Here is a 23,919-nt window from a genome sequence, read left to right as displayed (position 1 = left end):
AAATGAAGAGATCTGCCCTCCCCAGAGAGCTGTATGGCCGATCCCCACCACACAATGTTTATCTGCTCTGAAGTGGGATTCAAACCGTGCTGTCTGGTTGAAGTCCCCGGGTGTCTGTGCATGTCCACATCTGCATGTTTCTGAGAAACACTCAGGCGATGGCCTGTGGTCTCTCTGCATAGAGCCTTTCTTTGTTATATTGCAGATGTCACTGCTTTTTCTTCCTGCCTTTGTTTGCTAAATGAAAAGATTGCGGTCCTCCACAGAGAAAGCTAAAAAAAAAAAAAAAAAAAGCCTTCGCACTCGAAGGTCAGAGCTGTGAGAACTGAAGGCAGACAGGGCACGAGGGGGACTGCATCCCCTCTGGTTGTGGCATGTGTGTGGGTAGATGTGAGCTGTGCAGGCGAGCTGGGTGTGCACGTGTGGGCTTGCACTTGTTTACTTTTCTCATCCATACCTTAGAAATGTGTGAACTGTCCTTTTTTTTGCTGCTGCTGCTGGATGTGAGTCTGAGTGCGTATCTTTCAGTTTGACTGAACAGGTGGTGTCTCTTTCTATGGGATCGAGACAGACCCGCCACCACACAGCTGACTGTGGTCAGGTGCAGCGTGCACAACACACAGTCTCTTCTGTACGCTCACATACACTGTGGTTGAACACTGCAGTGTATGTGAGCGTACGCTCTTAGACTTAACTTGACTTTGACCAAGATGCTAAAAAATGGTAAACCCCAAAATGTGATTAAATGCACTTTCACATCAGGATGAGTGGTGGATCTAGAGAGTTGGGTAGAGGGGGCTGCAACCCACCCTTGAGTCGCTGACCAAAGGTGTGATAAAATATGAGAAAGGGCTTGCATAAGCAAAGGCTGACCGATGAACACTGCTGCAAGCAGAATTAATTACTCCAGTGCACAGCTCAGCTCATTCGACTGATGTCACCGTCCTCAGAAGACATCCCGTGCTTCAAATACACACTGTGTATTAATAATGATAACTCAACAATCAGTATTTAGCTTTGCCTTAGAATGCAGGAAAAAGGCTATTCGGAGTTTTCATGTATCCCATAATCCCTTGCGCGCCAGAGAGTCGCTGCAGTCAAAACAACAGAGAATCCACACGATGACAAAAAAATCCGTGTCTGCTACGTTTAATCTGCGTGGAATTTAATAAGCGAAAACCGAATTTCAGACATATTATATATTAGTCTGGAACAAAGAGGACAAACAGTGTTGTAAAGAACAATAATCAAGACGTTAAAGAGCAAACTTCACTTTCCCCAGAACGACATCATCAGGAAGCAAGCGGAGCTCACAGCTGCTCCGATTGAAAATAACGGAGAGACAGACTGTGATTCTTGCATGTTTACATAAAACAAACGCAATAACAATGTCTAAAAACCCAGAGAATATATTCACAAGAGTTTTAGGCACAATATAAAAACAGTTTTATGTTGCGATGTTAATTGTGTTGTCTGTGTGCAGAGGTTAAAGTGCAGCGTGATCAGAGCGTATCAATGCAGTTCTTAATGTTACTGAGATCTCGCAGCGCAGCGACCTCTCCGAAGTTTTGCGGGATTTGAAACCCGAAAAGCCTCAATAGAGTTTTAAAATTTTCTAGGGGTAATGACACTGGCAAAATCAATCAAATTGCCCCCCCCCCCCCCCCCCTTCACCCGCAGCTAGATCCGCCCCTGGTGTGTAAAACAAACATACTGACTTAGATTCTATTTCTGCATAAAAATAATGTATTTACAGCACTCCTCACAGACACATCGGGGTCTTTCTTGACAGTGGGTGCAGAGTGTGCAAAGAGGACACGAAACACAAGGATCTGGACGTGTCCGCCAATGTTATTAAATTTAAAGACCATGAACAGAGAGCAGTAACGTGGATTCTGGATATAAGATGATGACCCAAATTTTAATTATATGTGGGAAAACACAACAGGAATCTAAAAAAAATGTCAGAAATATAAAAATGATCAAGAAATATAAATAAATATAAGAAATATAAATATAAATACCTATTTGAAAACAAACAAACAACAAGCAAAAAACAAACAAACAAACAAACAAACAAAAAAACCCCCAAAAACTTCAGATAAAAAAGTAATGCCTGAATTGATACCAGAAGGCTGATCTTGTAACGGCGTATTTTACACTTAATTACTGGTGTATTCACAATAAAAACACATAATAAAATGTATAATATTCTACTTTTCCCACTGTCTACTATAATATAATATAATATAATATAAACATCTGTAGAAAATTGTCTTATACAACGTCTCTTTAACATAGTGTAAAATAATGATTACATAATATACCGGCTCGCGCTGTTGGCTGTGGGATTTGTAGTTTTTTTCGCTAACCGGTAGCGGAAGCACTGTGAGCTGAGGTCACATTGGGTGGTTTCTGTAATGTTTTGAGAAATATCGTCACAATGGAAGCGACTAAAACAGGTAGTAATCACGTTTACTCGAAAATACTTACATGTGGTATCAAAACGTGCTCATTGTGTGCATGAGTGAAGGTGAAACGCATCAGGAGCTTGCTGTAAATAATGTGTAAATCCTGGGTTAGCTGAAATCCGCAGCTCACTTCGCTCCTTGTGACCGTAAACATGTTCACGTCGCTTCTCACGTCATTCACTTTAAATGCGTGACTGTTACGAGAATAACAGTGATAATCGTCCTTAAAAAGTTGTTATAACAAGGATTAACTCAAGTGCGCAGCTACATGTAAGATGATTTGAGAACGTCGGACTACAGCGTGGTGCTGCATTTAGGGGAAACTCGGAATTTCAGAGACCAACTAGGAAAAAATAAAAGAAAACGCCATCAGAAGTCAGATTTGCAACTCAGAAAGTTGGCAGTACGTTTTTTGACGTCATTCTCCAAATGATACAATGCTGAAATGATTATTTATTGAGTGTATACACACACACACACACATATATATTATTTTATGCAGACCCATGATCCTTTGCATGTGTGTGGGAGGGGATTCCGGTTTAACTCAACTATTGTAAACAATGAAGATGGCATCACCGCTCGTCATGCACGAGGAAAAAAAAAAAAGAAAATGTCCGTAAAATGTGGTCAACAAAGGTATTCAAATTCAAGTAAATATTTATATAGATTTTTTTTTAAGTTTTTATTTTTTGTATCAAATCACAATGACTCACACCAGGATTACGTGCCATAGATATTCCTGTTCCAGAAGGCCCTTGTTTCCTGATAACAAGCAAGCAAGGAAACCAAGAATCTACGTGCAACGCTATGCTATTATGGGACCTGAAACCCCCATGCTTGTAAAGGATCATGTGACCCTGAAGTAAAGAATATCCACTGTGAGCTCTCATTGAAATTTCATAGTCTCACTTGAAATATCACTGTTGGGAGTTGGGACCCACACTTACTGAAATAAAACCTCAGCTTGACCGACAAATATGTTTTTGTGCACTCCTAGTCCATGAGCCAGGTGAAAAGTGGGTATCAAGCGACTGAATAAATGCCATTGTGATTTTTAGGTAGCTTGACATCTCAGATGTCAGAAAATGTCAAGCGGATGTTTCATATCAGTAGCTTAATACCCCTACGGCATCCATTTTCAAAGATGGCCACCATTCCCTCCGACCAAACTGGGAAAGATAACTAAAGTGTAATAGCTCATCATTTGAATGAATTAAAACCTTTTATTTGGGATTATTTTGCTCAAAGTTACATACAAATTCCTCTTGTGTAATTAAAAATAGTTTCTACAGGTCGTTTTCTGTTAAAAAAAAAAAAAAAAAAAAATTACAAATATATCCAAAAAAGTTTTCATGAAACATTCTTGAAAATACTTATAACAAGCCATGAATTGAAAGCTTGACCAAAAGTCCACTTTAGTGTGAATTAAGAGACAGTTTTGTTGGGTCGCAGTACAACCGAGGTGTAGCAGTAAACAGTCATCTCAAATCACTAACCACCATCATCACTGTCATCTAGGTCTTGCATGAAATTATCTTCATCCTCATCTTCTTTCCTATTAGCACACTCCTTTAACTTGCAAGCCGGTGTGCACAATAAACCATTGTCTATGCATGAAGATGTGCCTTTCTTGCACTCTTAGCAGCAGTGACAAGACAACATCTGGTGCAGGTTGGATGGTAAGCCATTGAATTGCTACATTCCCTTCAGTGATGGTCCAACCATGTCCATCGGTTGGCTTTGGAACATCTGGCTTCTCCAGACTTCTCCATATGGAAGCCTGATAATTAGCCCTTCTGGTGTGCTGATACAGTGCATCCTGACAAGGTGGCAATTGTCCTGTTGTTACTTCACCCTGTTTGGACCTGAACAGTTCATATCTAAGTGCATTGACTTCTTTGATCTCTGTCTTCGATGAATCCATTTTGCATGTGTACACCTGAACAAGAGGAAATGTTTCATCACTGAGCTCCCAGTCTTTAGCAATGTCAGAGAACACTCTCCGACAGCTTTCATGTTTCTGAATATTGTGTAATATTGAATATTGGGAATCTTTTTTAATGTGCCATCCCAATTTGGCAGTGACCATGGTATTGGTCCTAGAAGATACGAAAGAACGTCTCTCATATCCAGCTTTCTGTTTTCAGAAATAAGGATCATTTTACCAAAGAGCTGGTTGTCTGCTTTCAGGACAGTGGTGGGCACAGCTAACCAAAAATTTAGCTTTGATAACCATTGATTTGATAACTGAAATGTTATGTTTTATGACGCTAAACCGATAAACTGCTAAAAAATGTATCTTTATTACAGATAACTGATTACCGATAACTATTAGTATTGATTCGGACGCGGCCACATCAGATTACACTGTTGGCTTCTGATAAACCAGTTTCACTTTAAACGCCGCAGGGGCCGCTGGGTAAATTCAAGGATCACAAACACAAAAAGAACGCATGAAAAATGAATGAATAAAAAAATAAAACCCCAAACACTGTCATCATCTTTCAAAAGCAGTAAAACATAGTATTAGAAGTCACAGCTTATCTCAGTATTATATACGTCATTTATGAACTAAAAGCTGTTGCTTTTTTCACAGACTTTGAACCCTGCAGCTTAAACAACCGAAATACATCCATTAATGCATTGATTGGCAGAGTAAGAGACACGTAGTAAATATAAATTCTTACCTGTTAGTTTCAGTGGGGTTCATCACATTCTGAACAAATAATCCACATAAAGCACCCTGTGTTGTGTGGGCTGCCCGAAGAGGAGGGACTGCTGGCCAACACCAGAGGGTGCCCTGCCTGAAGGCAGGCTTCAGGCACCAGAGGGCGCAGTCGCCGCCAGGAGCATCTGGAACTCGGATTGACAGCTGTCGCTCATCCACTCATCATCCACTCATCATGGCGCACCCACAAAAGCCTGGAGAAGACACCACACCCACGCCGAGAAATCGTCGACCCGTACAGGTAGACTCTCAGCCGTCTTCGCAGCTAAGCTTTTGACATTCATTGCATCTGAGCTGGTAGCTGATAATCAGTGACTTTTTGAGTTTGCAGCTTATTCCACTTGTGTCTGAGTCTGAGGGAGTTGGTTGAAGCCGGCGTTTCCGCTCTGCACTCCAGCACTCAAGTGTATACTGGGTCTGCATGGTAACTCACAGGACTTGTGAAAGCAGGAGGTGGAGGCGTTCTTCTCCTCCCAAAAAGGAGTCATTTGCTGACTGTTTGCTGGGTGTGTTCACTCACACTCACTCTTAACTGTTTCTGTTTCCTGCCAGCAGTACCCGATCTGACAGCTGGAGACGGTGGCCACCTGGGGACTCAGGATTGGCGGCTCCGGGGTGTTCCAGATCCGTTGGCGGTGGAAATCGTGTGGGTTCCGACTCCTCTCTGGACGGGCATCTCCTATCCTCGAGCCTGCCCACACTACACCAACTTGAGATTGACTGTAGTATTGATTGTATCTGTATTCGTTGTGCACATTTCACAACATTAAATTGTTATTCTTGCATTCCCATTGACCATTCATTTACGCCCCCTGTTGTGGGTCCGTGTCATCACACTTTTCACAACACCCTGATTATCCAAAACGGTGTCTAATAAAAGTCCCTCTGTAACACAGCTGCGCTGTGAAATCTCTTCTCTCCCACCGAGTCTTGCCGATTAAATTATGACGTCAGCCACAAAGAAATAAAATAATGTTAAAATTAGTCCATTTTGTTTGTGTGGAGCAAACGGTAACACTCACTGTAACGTCCAAAGAGAAGCTGAACTACACTACCCACAATGCTCCCTTCGTCGACCGGCCAAATACATTTTGCGCTTAATGATGATGTCATTAGCAAGCGACAGCCACAAACACACAACAGACGGACTAAAATGTTTGATTTTAGGGTTTACAAATGTTTTTGACCGTTAAACTTTGCTCACTTTACCAGCAAAAAAAAATGTAATTGGACTGAAAGTTATCGGAAGATGATTGGTCCGCTGATGGTTTTAAAAGTTATCTGAAAAGCTAATCCGCTAGCAAAAACATTAACTTCGATCATTATCGGTTATAGGATTGGCTGAACTGTGCTCACCACTGTTTGAGGACTACCTCTTTGTCTCCTGTTTCACAGTTGTTACTTTCTGTAGGTCAGCAAATGTTTTCAGCTTCAGTTTCTTTATAGATTCATAGAAACCTGCTCCACTTTCCAATTTCAAAGTAAACCACATTTATACATATACGAGGGCTGTCCATAAAGTATAGGTCCTTTTTATTTTTTTCAAAAACTGTATGGATTTCATTCATATGTTTTTACATCAGACATGCTTGAACCCTCATGCATGAGTTTTTCCACGCCTGTCGGTTCCCACGGAGCGAGACGTTGCGCAGCGGTCCCAGGCGCCGTCGTCAGCCTGTTTCAAGCTGAAAACCTCCACATTTCAGGCTCTATTGATCCAGGACGTCGTGAGAGAACAGAGAAGTTTCAGAAGAAGTCGGTTTCAGCATTTTATCCGGATATTCCACTGTTAAAGGAGATTTTTTTTAATGAAAGATCTGCAGATGGGTCCGCGCGTCGGGACGCAGCCAGCGCAGTCGGCGGCACAGGAAAAACACCTCCGTGTTGATAACCATTTGTAAAATCCAGGCGGCTTTTGATGGCTTTCAGTGGAGTGAGTATATGAGAAATTGTTTAACAGCTGGACATGTTCCAACTTGTCCTTAAGGCTTCCAACGGAGGTGTTTTTCCTGTGGCGGAGCGTCGTGGTGGCTGCGAGCCGACGCTGCAATCCGCCCGCACGTCTTTCATTAAAAAAATCTCCTTTAACAGTGGAATATTCGGATAAAATGCTGAAACTGACTTCTTCTGAAACTTCTCTGTTCTCTCACGATGTCCTGGATCAATAGAGCCTGAAATGTGGAGGTTTTCAGCTTGAAACAGGCTGATGACGGCGCCTGGGAGTGCTGCACGACGTCTCGCTCCATGGGAAGTCCTTAAAGCGACAGTATCACCTCAAAATCTCTCATCAGCCGTTAAAATTTTCACCGAAAACCAGCTTAATTTTTCGAACCGTGTCCACTTCGATGTGTCTCACAGGTTTAGAAAAAATTTTGATCAAACAAAGCGCCAGTCTCTCAGCAACTTCTCAGACAAAGGAATTCCGACGAGGGGCTGGACGACTCCTCCCACAAGGAGTGCTCACAGGCGAATGACGTCACCAACAGGCTTGGAAAAACTCACGCATGCATACGAGGGTTCAAGCATGTCTGACGTAAAAACATATGAATGAAATCCATATAGTTTTTGAAAAAAATAAAAAGGACCGTTACTTTATACAGCCCTCGTATACACAGATCATATATACACCAGCCTGAGGTGATACACACACTTTATTAGGTACACCTGTTCAGTTGCTTAACACAAATAGTTAATCAGCCAATCACATGGCATACGAGGTCTATTAGAAAAGTATCCGACCTTATTATTTTTTTCAAAAACCATATGGATTTGAATCACGTGTGATTGTGTCAGATAAGCTTGAACCCTCGTGTGCATGCCTGAGTTTTTCTACGCCTGTCGGTTGCGTCATTCGCCTGTGAGCAGGCTTTGAGTGAGGAGTGGTCCACCCCCTCGGAGGGTTTTCATTGTCAGGAAATGCCGGAATGATTTGGGCTTTTTTTCGATCAGAATTTTTTCAGAAACTGTTAGAGACTGGCACCTGGAAACCATTCGAAAAATTTATCTGGCTTTCGGTGAAAATTTTACGGGCTTCACAGAGAATAAGGACTGTTACTACAGCTTTAAGGACGGCTTGAAGGATGCTCGGCGCGCTGCGCTCCGTGCCGCCATCGAGAGCCACAAACCACCGGATAATTTCTAAACAGATGGCTCTGTGGATCCGAGACCGTTGTGTGCACTTTCTCTGGTTATCACAAGAGCTGGACATCAACCATTTTCCGGCAGATTTCACTTTTAACAAGAAATTTTGTCATGGAAAGCCGAGTGGAGGCTTCGCGCGTCACGACCGATTTGCTGATGGAGCGAGGCAAAGGAACACCTCCGTTTTGGTCTCACAGGACGGCTTTGAGATGGCGTTCAGACAGCTGTCTGTGGTTTTTCCATCGAGTGATTATCCAAGAAATTGTGGATGTGCCTGAACATGCCAGAACATGTCCCGTGAGGCTTCATCACGGCGTTGCTTTGCGCCATGCGGCACCGCCGCGACGCGCGGAATTCCGCCGCACGTCTGTCTCAATGTGCCGAAAAAGTGCTGATGTCCACGTCTTTTCACAATTCCTGTGCTAGTCAGACGACGTCCCGGATAAAACACAGCGTCCAGTTTGGAAATGAATGGCACATTCCACTGTTAACAGGAGTTTTTGTCATGGAAAGAGGAGCGCAGGCTTCTTGGAGCTGTAGTAACACTCCTTATTCTCTGTGAAGCCCGTAAAATTTTCACCGAAAGCCAGATAAATTTTTCTAATTGTTTCCAGCTGCCAGTCTCTGATGGAAAAAAAGCCCAAATCATTCCGCCATTTCCTGACAATGAAAATCCGCCGAGGGGGTGGACCACTCTTCACTCAAAGCCTGCTCACAGGCGAATGACGCAACCGACAGGCGTGGAAAAACTCACGCATGCGCACGAGGGTTCAAGCTTGTCTGACGCAATCACACGTGATTCAAATCCATATGGTTTTTGAAAAAAATAATGTCGGATACTTTTCTAATAGACCTCGTAAACTCAGTGCATTTAGACATCTAGATGTGGCGAAGACGACTTGCTGAAGTTCAAACTGAGCATCAGAATGGGGAAGAAAGGAGATTTAAGTGACTTTAAACGTGACATGGTTGTTGGTGGCAGATGGGCTGGTCTGAGTATTTTAGAAACTGCTGATCTACTGCAATGTTCACACACAACCATCTCTGGAGTTTACAGAAAGAGAGAAGATGTCCAGTGAGTGACAGTTGTGTAGATGAAAATGTGTTGTTGATGTCAGAGGTCAGAGGAGAATCGGCAGACTGGTTGAATGGGCGACTGTGTGATGCCTTCGTGTCAATATGATCCAACATCTGTGAGGAATGATTCCAACAACTTGTTGAATCTATGCCATGAAGAATGAAGGCAGTTCTGAAGGCAAAAGGGGTCCAACCAGTACTAGCATGGTGTACCTACGCCTCGGTCCCACCGAATAATGAAGGCTGAAGAAGGAGCCACGCATGGGTGTGGGGTGATTATTTGAAGAATGACCCACATTTTCATCTATCACGTATCCACTATGAAGGTGCCACTATGTGACTCTCTGTACCCCACGTGCCACGTAGCAGCCTCTAGTGAGCCACGACCGACCTGTCATTACAGCCTCGATAGGCTCGCATCAGCCACGCTAAGCCACGTAGTGCCATGATAGTGCCATGATAATGCCATGTTGGCGCACGTTTAGGCATGAGTTTGGTCCAAACCTCCAGCCCTCCCACACCTGGTTCCTTTAAAGTGTGGGTTTTGAATTCACAGATTCACAGCAGCATTTAAAGATGTCCCTTCTTTTTTTTTAAACGCAGTCCAAAAATAGACACGCCATCACAGTTCCGCAGTTGTGCGCTGTGCGCCAGGCTGCTGTCCACCTGTAATGCACCAGACCAGCTAGACCCAAACCACAGGTTCCTGGCGAGCTGCCTCTGTGCTCCTCGCTGGCTCCGCAGCTCTCTGGCTTTTTTTTTTTTTTTTTTTTTGCGGCTTTAAACACACAAAACTTTATGTTTGTTCGTTTATTTCTGCAAAATCGCTCTTTTGCGCGTGCGCTGCTGTTGTCCTTTTATGGACAGCCGCCTCTCTGCTCTTTCTGGCTTCCATTCCATCCGTGGCTTGCTGGCTTTATTTTTTCCCTGGCTTTAAGCACAATCATTTTTACAACGTGAATCCACTTTAACTTTGTGTTCGTCCGTTTATTTCTGCAAAAGCACTCTTTTGCGCGCGGTGCCGTTCTGCATACAGAATGAGGTGGCCGTTTTATTCTATACACACCTGTGGATCATTTTATATATATATATATATATATATATATATATATTTCTTTATTTCTTCCGCAGCTTACAAGTCACCATGATACAACTCTTTGTGTTATGTCTTCAAAATCAGTCTTTTGCGTGCTCTCCACCTGTGTTGCCGCACAGCTCCTGCTCTTAGCTGCGCCACTGGAGTTATTATCTTCCATGGCTTTAAACACACATCCACTTTCACGCAGTCACCCAAATTTTAACTTTGTGTTAGTCAAATATTGACTGAAATAGCACTCTTTTGTGAGCTGGCATTCTGCCTAAATGCTCGTTTGAAGCGTGATGATGAGTCACTGCCTCAGTGCGCACACAGCGGAGCTGATGTGATCCATTAACTCCAGAAGTGATGAGAGGTATTTTCGGCATCCAAGGTTTGACAGAAAATGATTAATCCGCTACAAAATAATTATTTTATATAGAGTCCAGCGCACAGAGCCGGTGGAATTGTGTGCGCAAGACAGCCGCTCCAAAAATAGCCTCTCAGGTCTTGCCTCAGTGCGCACACAGCGGAGCTCATGTGATCCATTAACAAGATATTAAATGAACATACTTTTACATACAACAGACATCAACATACAGACATACTTTTACAGCAAGGAACTCTTTTATCAAGCTATAAAAAACATTAAAAATAATTACCTTAAGCTGTTCAAAATACATCCCACATGGAGCAGGAAAGAGAGGGAAAAAAAGTGTCCAGATGAAACAGTCCTCTGTGATGCCAGAAGTGATTAGAAGTGTTTTCAACATCCAAGGTTTGGCAGAAAATGATTAATCCACTACAAAATATAGTCCAGCACACAGAGCAGGTGCAATTGTGTGCGCAAGAGGAGGAGCCGCTCCAAAAATAGCCTCTCAGGTCCTGCGAAGGTGCCAGGCGCACGGATAATGGACTTTTTGCAGACTCGTAAGGACCACGCAAATGCCTTTAAGCCGTCGCAGTAACTCGAACACAAACTGCGCCACGCTGTTGTTGCTAAATTTTGAACATCTTGAAATTAGCACCACGCTCAGAGAGGAGCCTCGTTAACTGAAGATAATGCCTCTAAGATCCACTCTGAGCCACTATAATGCCACGATAGCTCACGAAACAAAAAAAAACAGGGTGCGTGGCTCCTTCTTCACTCGGTGGGGCTGAGGCTTAAGGGTCATTCCGTGTGAAATCATCAGGCGCCTCCCAGGTCCCCAACTCGGATTCTCATGATTTTTTTTTTTTGCAAGTACCTACATATGTCTGATGAACACATGCAAAATATTTCTGCTTAATTCCAAGTAGTTTTAGATATATATATATATATATTTTTTTTTTAAGGGTACCCACAATGCTATTTTCCACTTGCAAATTCATTTTGAGATTTTTTCATTTTTAAAAGGCATTATCTCAGCTAAAAATGCAAATAAAAGCTCAAATTTGGAATACACCCTATTTGGGCAACCCAGATACAGTAGTAAATTTCAGAAATGGGATACAGAGATAATTTTTCATTCTGTAGCATCACAAAAATGGCACTTTGTCCATTCTCGCAAAAAATTGCAAATTTCAAACTGTACTGCTGTACTAAATAAGGGATTCAATGGTTAACATTCATATTGTAGAATACTCATATCTGGGGTACTAGTTACATGTGTGTAAAACGTGATCATAACTTGAAGGGTTTGTGAATTATTGACGCTTGGAAATCGAACGTGATCGTAGAATGTCAAAAATAGTGCTCAGCCACTTCATAATTTTTTTGTGGAGAGCATATTGATATACCAACTTTGTCAATTTTTTTTAATCTCGCTCAAATACCCTCATAGTGAAAAAGAATTGCAAAGTAGGGTACCGTAACATGGCGGGAACCAATTTTGAACCTGTACTGTATTTGTGTATTCAGAAAGCAATATATCAGCTCTGAATGGAAGCATAAAGCTCAAATTTGATATTTACAATATTTGGCATCACAAAATAATGGATCAATTTTGAAAGACAGATTACTGAGCTTATTTTTTTCTTTCATGGCATCATAAAATTAGCAATTCAGTCATCAATGCAATTTTGTTACGTTTTGAAGAGCTGTACTCCGAGAGTAAATTGAGAGATAATTTTGATATTTCAGAATTTACTTTCTCGAAGTAAAATATATTTATCAGGATGGGGGTTTCTGTCTCAAAGCAGGTGAAATCTTACATGGTGCAGTAAAGTGTATACTTAGTCTAGTATTATATTAATAGTGCTTAGTTCAGTAGCTAAAACAACTAAGACAATATGCATTTTTATATAAACATTTTTTTCTGAATATGTATTATTTGTCTGCTTTTTTAGCGCCATCTGAAACCCGAGGTGGAGCTCCTGTTCTCCTTCACGTTATGCTCATGGTGCTGATGGTAGACGTGATGGTTGACCTGCATGTCTGTTTTTCCTCAGATGAGCATTTGAGGCATGTGGAGAAAGATGTCCTGATCCCCAAAATAATGAGGGAGAAAGCCAAGGAGCGCTGTGCTGAGAAAGTTGAAGGTGAGTTTATGAGAAAGTCCTTCAAGCACTTTGTTAAATGGAATGCTTGAAGTTGTCTTGAGTTCTCTGAAGTGAGGAGTGGCCCACGGCAGGTGTCACTTCATCTACATGGAAACACTTGGTGCAGCTTTGCCCAGTGCACAGTAGTAACATGTCAGCCGTATAGTGATTGGTTTATGTGGTTTGTATTAATCTGATGAGGGGCCCTGTGAGACTGCACATGCAGCCTGTGGTCATGGGACAGACACTGGGCGTGTGGCTAGTGGAAACTCCCTCCCAAGCTTAGCATCCCACTCATTTTCACACCTCTGCCCACACGTGACAATATTTTTCTCACTGTCGTCACTGGGCTTGGCTTCTGCATTTACACTTCTTTAACGCAGAAAAACAATAATGTGAAGCTTGGGTTTCCTGTTACCTCTTTACTGCCTACGTGCGTCTAAGCATCATGTTTGTACATTGTGTACTTCGAGGTCAACGTTACAGCTACCTGTTCTGTGCAGGTTCACGCCTGATGTGATTTTTATTTTCGTTTTTGTCGATGATTCATATAAGCGATCACATGGGCATCTTTACGAGCCACATGTAGAACAACCCACATTCTCTATGACACGCATGAGAATTTCCCACGGATGTCCGAGTTTGCACTGAGACTGGCTTCCTGTCGCGATTACAACATCTGTGTTGACACAGGGAACCAATGGAACATTTGGTGGTGCATAATCAGACATGCAGTTTACTGGACATTTTGCAGAATTACCATAAATATAAGAAATGTCTGTTTGCATTTGGCACAGAGGCATTAGCGAGCATTCACTATAGATAGAAATTCAGCTAATTTTAACCGGACTGCATGTATATAGCGCTTTTCCGTCTACATTGGATGCTCAAAGCGCTTTACAATAATGCCTCACATTCACTCCGATGTCAGGGTGCTGCCACACAAGGTGCTCACTACACACCGGGAGCAACTAGGGGATTAAGGACCTTGCCCAAGGGCCTTTAGTGATTTTCCGGTCAGGCTGGGATTTGAACAGAGGATCCTCTGGTCTCAAGCCCAACAGTTTTCCCCCTAGACCATCACCAGATCAGATTAACCTCATTATGATTAATCGATTAGTCGTTTGGTCAGTAAAATGTCACAAAATGGTTAAAACAAATGTCAAGATACCGCCTTCAAATATTTTGTTTTGTCTATAAGCCAAATATATTGAGTTTACTGCCAGAAAAAGGCTACAAAAATTTAAAAGTCATAAAACATTGACATTGAAGACACTGGGGGGTGGGGTGGGGGTGGGGGGGGGGGGGTGTTAGTGTCTTGACATAAAAAAAGGACAGACAACTAACATAATTGGCAATTACTTTAATCAATTAATCATTGCAGCTCAACCCAGGAAAACAAAATTCCTGCATGCTCTACTACTTTAATTTGGTAAAAGCTAACTTGTATTGTAAACCGTTTTTTTTTTCCAATGCAGTAAGTGACAGGTGTGGTTTTTGTAGTAACAGGCACCTAACTGTAGCATTGGACATTTGCTGCTAGATTCCTACAAGATTAATGATGTGTAAGTATTGTTGTTGTCGGGATATTGTCTGTGCTCACTGAGCATCATCAAACTTGCTGAGCTGTGTCTCAAAAACCAATTGGGCCCATGCCTGAAAACACAGAGTAATATAAGGCCTTTTAGAGAAAGAGGGTCCACACTGATCAACTGAAATAGACTTACTGCGCATTTAAAGTGAAGCAGTGTGTTTGTCTGTTTTAAAAAACACACGGTCTGCTCGACGTGGTGACTATTGACCCGACGACCGGGTACCCACAGTCGAAGCTGGCTGCTGTCTGTTTTGTTCAGACTCGCACTGAGTGTTTCGCTTAATATTTTTCGCTTTTTTGGGTAACACACAACGCTTCACAAACACGGTAACTTAAAAAAAAAAAGTGACTGCGAGGCTTGCGTGTTCAACCTCCAGCTAAAATGCATCTGCTGAAAGAGGGATTAAAAAAAATCACATAGGGACCCAGTCCACCAGCCTTAAAAAAAAAAAAAAAAAAAAAAAAAAAAAAAATCAAAATGGTTAAATTTTACAAGTGGGGGAGGGGGGGACAGAACGCCACATTCCATCACCATTTCAGCAAAATGTCAAGACTTTGGCACGGCAACATTGTGCCATTGCTTAGGGAGAGCCCCGGACTATTGATGTTGTTTAAAAGTGCAAAAGTACTTTTTATCCAATTACTCGATTAATCGCCAGAATAATCAATAGAATACTCGATTACTAAAATAATTGATAGCTGCAGCCCTAGCGTGCAGTGACATTCCCACAAAGCTCGACCCTGAATGTTGATGTCCCATGCGTGAATCGGCCAAGAGACTATCTTCCTCACCACCAAGGGATTACTATGACGACGAGGTTGGAAGTTTAAAAAAATCGCATCATGGATACGACATGACTTCATGACAGAAGGCACACCGCTGCCCAAAATAACAGCTTTTATCATATAATTTGCATGTTACACCGCCAAAGTCCAGTTTGTTAAGTAATTTGTGCGTTCTGGACTGTGACCAGTGTCAACCTGCTGGTCTCTGCTGTTCTGTCCCAATTTGCAGAAGTGTTCTGTGGTGCAGTCCAGCTGGGACCACACCCCCCTGACTAACAAAATCCCAATAAAATACTGATGAGTCAATTTTTCTGTGGAGTGTGACTGCCATGTGAACGCTAACACGCACATGCATTGATGTCACTGAGACGACTGGTCGGTTTAAAAATTGATCATGTTATTAGTACTTGCTGTCTTCAATTCACTCAGTAACATTAAAAACTGGTTTGGTTCTCACCTTATTAATGAACATGAGTCATGGTCAGGGGGCAAAGCTGCAAATATTTCTTTCTGTCTCCATGAAAACCTTTTGCATGTAGTATGATTGATTGTTAAATCCCTTATTGCATCACTTATTTGTGTGAGACCGGCTTTATATGGGGAGGCCGAGTGAAATCCTAACATGGATTGCTGTGCATCCAATTGTGCCTTTAGTGCTGTGTCTACCTTCACTGCACGCTTTTCACAGCTCCTCATACAGCTTGGCATCACTACCAAGTTGGGTGCTATGACTCTTCTGAATGATGGCACATTTCGGTGTCTTGATCACAAAAATCCTGCACATTTCATTCAGTTAACATTTGCGTTTCCACCAGATGCACTTGTGCTTTTTTAGAATGTTGGGAAACTAAACGGGTTAACCTGAAGGTGGCACCTCATGTTTGTGTAGAAGGGCCTCCACTGATAATGCTGGTCTCATAGGTTTTGTTTTTGTGTAGCTGTTGATGTGCGATCAGAAAGGAAAGCCTTTGCAGCCTCTATTAGTACCCTGGGACAGCAACGAGGCATTTCTTGATTAGATTAGTTGCACTGTTCTGCTTCTCCAAATTGGTTTTGCAAGCCCCCCCCCCCCCCCCCCCCCCCCCACCCCCATCCAGCTTCCTGATGAAAGTGTCTGTGTGATAACCATACTGATGCTTTGGATGAAGGTAATTATGATGTTAGTTGTTCAGAGAGGGCATGTGAGGCCAGTATTTTTAATTAAAGCTTTGAGAAAGCACTCGCTAACAAGGCGAAGACGGGGGAGTCTTCAGCACCTTCTTTACAATGAGGATTGGTTCTTTTAATGTAGAATGCAACACTAGCCAGAGTGCAAACAACAATGTTACCTTTGGAAGTGCCATTGCGTTGTGTTGAATTTTTGTTTTTAATCAGAAAATTTTTGAACGGAGGTGGAAATAGGACCAAATAGGGGGTTACTTGGGGAGACTAAGATGAGAAGTATCACTTGGCCAATTCCTGTAACTCTTCTCGGGGTATTCCAAGGTGTTCCCAAGCCTGCTGGGAAATATAATCCCTCCATCATGTCCTGGGTCTTCCCGGGGGTCTCATCAGCCATAGACAGGATGGGATGAATCTTTGCTATATTTTGCAGGTGGAAGAAAACAGTCCTCATAATATCTCTAATGTGGGGGTCAAAGGACAATGTAGTATCAAAAATTTTCCAGTTGTATGTGCCTGAAAGACTATGAAGACGGCTGGGGCATCCTTACCAGATGCTCAAACAACCTCAACTGGCTTCTTTCGATGTGAAGAAGCAGCTACACTGCAAAAAAGGGGTGTCTAAAAACAATATAAAAACACATAGTCTGAGGGAAATTATCTTGTTGCATGGACATATAATTTCACTTGACTAGATGTCTTGAATTAAGATTGTTACATCTAGAAATAAACACGCTGAACACTTAAAATAACAAATTAACCCTTAAGACAAGATAAATAACACTTCTAAATCTAAAGTTTTTTTTATATCTTGGAAAGAACCAAATAATTTGCAGTGTACCAGGATTCAGACTGTCAGCTTTGCTGACAGTTGCTGTTGTTGACTGTTGGTAACAGCGTTGAATGGAGTGTAGGTTAGTTCCCCATCCAAGGCCGTTACCCATTTACAGCTGGGTAAATTGGGACAATGCAGATGAAGTGACTTGTCCAAGGACTCGTACCGGTAGCATGTCTTTGAATTGAACCCAGGTCTACATATTGGTATCCCAGTTGAGCTACCTGACCCACCATATGAAGATGTGGAAGAAGGAAACAGTTTCTTGTCCATCGTCTTGAAGGGGAGATAATTAGACCTTTTTTATTTTAATGCATCATATTTAATGCATGCAACCAACTAATATGGTAAAGTGGGGGGGGGGGGGGGGGATTTGTGAGCTTAGAACTGTTAAAATTTGTAGAATTTACTTTCTCTGTAATTCGCACTATTAGAAAGATGTCTTCCATGTTTATCTTCTACCAGCTTAAACGTCACACATCGCCCATTCCTAATAATGTGGGGTTTGTTGTCTACCTTGGGTTTTTCTGTATCTTTCTCAGAGCAGGTTATTGTTAGTAATCATGGTTGTCTCCAGAGCTGAGGTGTAACCTACAGTATACTTCATTCTTGAGGCCTTTTTACATTTCTTACAGTCAGCTGGTTGTTACACAGCCAGTGTAGGTGCAGGGCAACTAGTGCAACCACTTTGTGGTCAGAACTTGGAGTGCAGTCCTTGTGTGAACAAGAGAACATTGGTTCCAGTTTGACAGTTGACAGGGGTTTTTCCTCCTTGTGGTAGAATGCCAACACAAGGCCCATCTTGGTCTGACTTTAGCTGTTTTTGTATCTGCGCATGTATTCCACAACGGCTTTCAAGCAGGTTTTATTAGTAATTTTACTTTCATCTTGTTCCATTTACCCCCTGCTAATCTTTCTCTTCCACCTTCTTTTTCTTCCTTCCTTCAGCCTTCACTCACTGCTGTAAGGAATCCGGCTTGTTAATGGTTTTAAAATGTCGTGAAGAGAATTCAGCGCTGAAGGAATGCCTGACAAAATAGTGAGTATTGTGTAGTTTTTCTGAGTATCACTCCCATAAAAGTGACTTCATCTGTTATTATTGCGCTGTTTTCCCACCTGTCTCTCATCCTCCTGAGTCAGCCGACATTGATTAGCAAAGAAATGCATGCAAACGGTCCAAATAAGGCAGTTAGGATGAACCACAATTTTGATTATATCTTTAATTTCTCACAGGTAATTTAGTAGATCTAAAACAAAATGATTTTACTTGTGGAGTCATCTTGAATTTTTCTTGTTTCTAGTTAATTTATTTTGCTGTAAAATGGTTGGAAAGACATTTTAGATACAGTAGTGTTCAGAATAATAATAGTGCTATGTGACTAAAAAGATTAATCCAGGTTTTGAGTATATTTCTTATTGGTACATGGGAAACAAGGTACCAGTAGATTCAGTAGATTCTCACAAATCCAACAAGACCAAGCATTCATGATATGCACACTCTTAAGGCTATGACATTGGGCTATTAGTAAAAAATAGTAGAAAAAGGGGTGTTCACAATAATAGTAGCATCTGCTGTTGACGCTTCAAACTCAAAACTATTATGTTTAAACTGCTTTTTTAGCAATCCTGTGAATCACTAAACTAGTATTTAGTTGTATAACCACAGTTTTTCATGATTTCTTCACATCTGCGAGGCATTAATTTTGTTGATTTGGAACCAAGATTTTGCTTGTTTACTAGTGTGCTTGAGGTCATTGTCTTGTTGAAACACCAATTTCAAGGGCATGTCCTCTTCAGCATAAGGCAACATGACCTCTTCAGGTATTTTGACATATCCACACTGATCCATGATACCTGGTATGCGATATATAGGCCCAACACCATAGTAGGAGAAACATGCCCATATCATGATGCTTGCACCACCATCTTCACTGTCTTCACTGTGAACTGTGGCTTGAATTCAGAGTTTGGGGGTCGTCTCACAAACTGTCTGCGGCCCTTGGACCCAAAAAGAACAGTTTTACTCTCATCAGTCCACAAAATATTCCTCCATGTCTCTTTAGGCCAGTTGATGTGTTCTTTGGCAAATTGTAACCTCTTCTGCACATGTCTTTTATTTAACAGAGGGACTTTGCGGGGGATTCTTGCAAATAAATTAGCTTCACACAGGCGTCTTCTAACTGTCACAGCACTTACAGGTAACTCCAGACTGTCTTTGATCATCCTGGAGCTGATCAATGGGTGAGCCTTTGCCATTCTGGTTATTCTTCTATCCATTTTGATGGTTGTTTTCCATTTTCTTCCACGCGTCTCTGTTTTTTTGTCCATTTTAAAGCATTGGAGGTCATTGTAGATGAACAGCCTATAATTTTTTGCACCTGTGTATAAGTTTTCCCCTCTCCAATCAACTTTTTAATCAAACTACACTGTTCTTCTGAACAATGTCTTGAACGTCCCATTTTCCTCAGGCTTTCAAAGAGAAAAGCATGTTCAATAGGTGCTGGCTTCATCCTTAAATAGGGGACACCTGATTCACACCTCTTTTTTTCCACAAAATTGACGAACTCACTGACTGAATGCCACACTACTATTATTGTGAACACCCCCTTTTCTACCTTTTTTTTACTAATAGCTTAATTTCATAGCCTTAAGAGTGTGCATATCATGAATGCTTGGTCTTGTTGGATTTGTGAGAATCTACTGAATCTACTGGTACCTTGTTTCCCATGTAACAATAAGAAATATATACTCAAAACCTGGATTAATCTTTTTAGTCACATAGCACTACTATTATTCTGATCACTACTGTAAGCAGTTCTGATGAGAGGGAAGTGTTGTCAGTTGTCATTCTGAGTAGTCAGAATGCATTTTCAGATATTTGGTTTATACTCAGTTTAGTCAAAATACAACTGGAGATGAAGAGTATTTGGATGGTGTGATAACCTTGGGCAAAAATACTATGGTGCACATGGACACATTTCAATGTGCACACTTTAATCACTGCAAATTGTTGAAATTAATTCACAAAACACACATCCTTTACTTATGCCATGCTTTTGATGCAATTTATTTTTCTCTCAAACATTCACCAACTGCACATCAGACAGATAATTTTCCACTGGCAGGTTAGAGGAGACTTTCATGATTTTGTTACACACCTTGCTGACTCTTTTGCACAGTGATCAAAATCATGTTAATTTGCTAATTAGACAGATTTGCTAACAGCTAAATAAATATTTACTGGCACCATTCAAAACACCCAAGGACACCTTGCCCTTTGTGTATCATATATCCACACAATTAAATATATATTTTTTATTTACCTGCTTACTCCAATCAAAAGTCACAGGGGGGCTGGAGCCTATTCCAGCTGTCATAGGGCGAGAGGTGGGGTACACCCTGGAGGATGGGATGCCACTGTTTCACAGGGCCAGATATAGAAAGACAAACTCATTCATATTCACACTCATTCACCCGACTTAAGCCTCTTTTCCACAGAGCAGTCTGGGTCGGTATGGAACACTGTGCTGTGTGTTTCCACACATTTAGGAGCAGGTACAAAAATAACCGAGCCATACTGCTTGGTCCATAATATTGGACCAGTTACAAAAGGGAGGCGCTAAGCCAGTGCTGTCCATTGATTGGCTCAGAAGCAAAAGCGAAAGCTACAGTCTTCACGAGACGATTCATACAGTTCCAACTTATATTGTTTAAAATATTAAAACCATTCACACACAGTAAATATAAAGTCTTAACCTTACCTGTTGTGTGGTTTCAACCGGATTCATAATCATAGCCTGACGAAAACTGTTAGCCACATAAGACGGCCTTGTTTTTGAAGATGGCCTCCTGAAATACTTTAATTCCTTATCATGGAAATTACTGAAAAAACACAGTGTTTTTAAAGAAGTTCCTCAGTGTTTGTCTGCTCTGGGTGTGTTTCTCAGTGTGAACCAGAGGACGTCAGGACTTTGTCCCACCAACAAGAAGAAAAAATAATTTATTTTAAAAGATGAAAGTGTCACAGCGCTCCATTTATTCACACCAGCATTCACCACAACCGTATCCGTCATCTTGTCAGCATTCACCAAGACAAATAATAATAGTAATGTTAAATTATACTGTGTTTAAACCTTGTGGAAGGGCAGGGCTGTGCAACAGTTCACACGCACCCGATGACATGCATGTTGACGTCTAGCATGTGCTACCTACCAAACAAAGGATACTGGCCAGCCATGCTTAACTGTTGCGAACTGTACTGTAATGTGCTGTACCGACGTGGACTGCTTGATGGAAACGAGGCTTTAAAGTTTCAAAATTCACCTAATGTGCATGTCTTTGGAAGTGGCAGGAAGCGAGAGCACCTTGAGGGTACACATGTGAACATGAGGAGAACCTGTAAACTCCACACAGAAAGGAACCAGGTGGGAAGTGATCCCCAGACCTTGTTGCTGCGAGGCAACAGAGCTAACCACTAAGCCAGTGTACCACCGATAATTAAAATTACTAAGTTAAAATAAAAGAAATGCATACACAGCAAGTTATGGTGGCTAAGCAGATCTAAACAGATGTAATGAGTTGAGATTTAAAAAGTATAATAGTCTATCTAATGACAATGAAGCAGCAGAGAGTTCCAGAGTTGTAAGCCCTGGCTCCCATAGTGCTTGGGGGTCCAGCAGCTCTTTGGCTACCTCATGATGTTAACTTCAAAATAACATTACCTTGAAATCAGCAAGTAGCTGTGAGTAGTGTTTTTCGGCATCTTTTGATCACACTTCAAAAACAGCCTTTGCACGTTAGGTGGCTTTCTCTTTAAGGCTTCCAATTAGGTATCTCCCAAGATCATTTGTCAAAACATGCCCAAATATAATTTGACATAGTCAAGTGAAAATTTACGTACAGTTTGTCAGCACAGCATACTCTCACATCATATATTAATTCAACAAGAAAACTGTTTCCCCAGCTACAAGGACCCCACCTTCTTTGAGGAGTGTAAGCAGGAGTACATCCAGGAAAAAGAAGAATATCTGAGGACGGGGATCTCAGCCAAGAACAGATCACAAAGACTCCCAACCAGCATGTAACCAGGAAGATTACACCTGAACATCTTCCCTCTTTTTGAGGTTGTGGAGAACGGGACTGTCCACATTCGGCACTAAGTCCAGGACCTTCATGACACATGACAGCAGTGTGACAGAATAAAGCCATTCTCACGTCTCTCTTGGTGTAAATCTACGTACGTTCTGAACGCCCTTTGTGAGACTCACTTATTCAACAGAAGGACGCTGTTGAATAATGGCAACAGTTGTGCTCACAGTCAGGTATGATTGTACTTTAAATTGTCTCATTATACTATTGGGAAGCTCATTCTGCCAATTCTGTAAATTCAGTGGAAACTGAAATGCATTTTCTGGTTTAACATGTTAAGGATCAGTTAAGCTTTGGTGATGACAAACCAACTTATGTAATAATGAAAAGGAGCTTCAATTGTTGGGTAAATGTATTATATTCACCATGATTGTTTCCTGTGCACATGAATAAAGATACCTGTACTTTTTTGTTGCACCACCCTTTGTGCTGTTAATCTACGTCAATAAAATGTTATTCATCTGAATTGACTCAATTAACTATAGCAATTATACAGTCAACCTTAAATAAAAAGGCAGAGCAGGTAGCTGAATGGAATGGAGTTAGAATACCAATATGGGTAGATGTGACCTTGATTCCATTTCACACTACCTGTGTCTGAAGAGAAGACATTTGTATGATCCCAGTCCATTCAACTGTAAATGAGTACTGATCTTAGCAGGGGAAGTAACCTGTGACGGACTGGTGTCCTGTCCTGAGTTATACACTGCCATCCGCTTTACATAACAGAATGTGGGGATGTGCACCGGTGCAATGTGCCTCAGGACAGATATAGAACTTCTTTTCAGTAACTGGTTAAGCCCCTTTCACACCGGGGCTGCTCCCGGTTGCGCTGTGCGTCATTATGACGACGCCACGTGGAAGCAACTCAGTGCAGAGACGATGCAGCTCGGCGCCACAACAGCGCGAGGGCGCAAAGGAGGAAGCAAGTCGGGCGCCGAAAAATTAAAGCCCCTTTCACACCGGGGCTGCTCCCAGTTGCTCCCTGTGGCGTCATAACGACGCAGGAATTTCTGCGTCAGGTGCACGCAGCAGGGGGCAGAGAGGAGGTGAGAACGCAGCCTGCAGGTTCTCTGCACAGAGAAGTAAGAGTGCACAGTTTGGCTGCAGCAAGACTGTGCACTCTGATTTCTCTTCTGCTTGTGCTGAGCTGCAGGGCTGCACTCTGAGTTCTGTTATAGTTTATCTTTCCTCTCTTGACCGCAAGATGCGCGCGCGCACGGACCGTCCTTGGGCAAATGTGGAGATTGTTGGAGTTCTACTTGATGTTGACATGTCCTGGACTTATGTCCGTTTTTAACTGATGAGAGAGTGAGGAGAGAAAGGAACTAACTGCCTGCATTTTTTTTTCTTTCCTCCTTTGACCGCGAGATGCGCGCG

The 23,919-nt window shown here is 41.9% G+C and overlaps 1 protein-coding gene across 1 annotated transcript; it reads left to right on the top strand.

Annotated features, from left to right (window-relative positions):
- Positions 1 to 2,364: 2,364 nt before the first annotated feature.
- Positions 2,365 to 22,921, top strand: cmc1 (C-x(9)-C motif containing 1). Its single transcript, XM_034175284.1, has 4 exons — positions 2,365 to 2,462; positions 12,926 to 13,015; positions 18,340 to 18,430; positions 22,355 to 22,921. The coding sequence occupies exons 1-4, from the start codon at positions 2,444 to 2,446 to the stop codon at positions 22,473 to 22,475; spliced, it is 321 nt and encodes a 106-aa protein (XP_034031175.1). The 5' UTR covers positions 2,365 to 2,443; the 3' UTR covers positions 22,476 to 22,921.
- The last annotated feature ends 998 nt before the right edge of the window (positions 22,922 to 23,919 follow it).

This window comes from Thalassophryne amazonica, chromosome 7, assembly GCF_902500255.1.
Source record: "Thalassophryne amazonica chromosome 7, fThaAma1.1, whole genome shotgun sequence".
Lineage (NCBI taxonomy): Eukaryota > Metazoa > Chordata > Actinopteri > Batrachoidiformes > Batrachoididae > Thalassophryne > Thalassophryne amazonica.
The sequence above is the reverse complement of the archived record's forward strand: the minus strand, read 5'-3'. Positions and strand labels throughout refer to the sequence as shown.

Excerpts from the sequence above, each read along its gene's own strand:
- cmc1 (XM_034175284.1), top strand. Across the intron at positions 13,016-18,339 it reads CTGTGCTGAGAAAGTTGAAG|CCTTCACTCACTGCTGTAAG; the intron begins GTGAGTTTATGA and ends TCCTTCCTTCAG. Across the intron at positions 18,431-22,354 it reads AAGGAATGCCTGACAAAATA|CTACAAGGACCCCACCTTCT; the intron begins GTGAGTATTGTG and ends CTGTTTCCCCAG.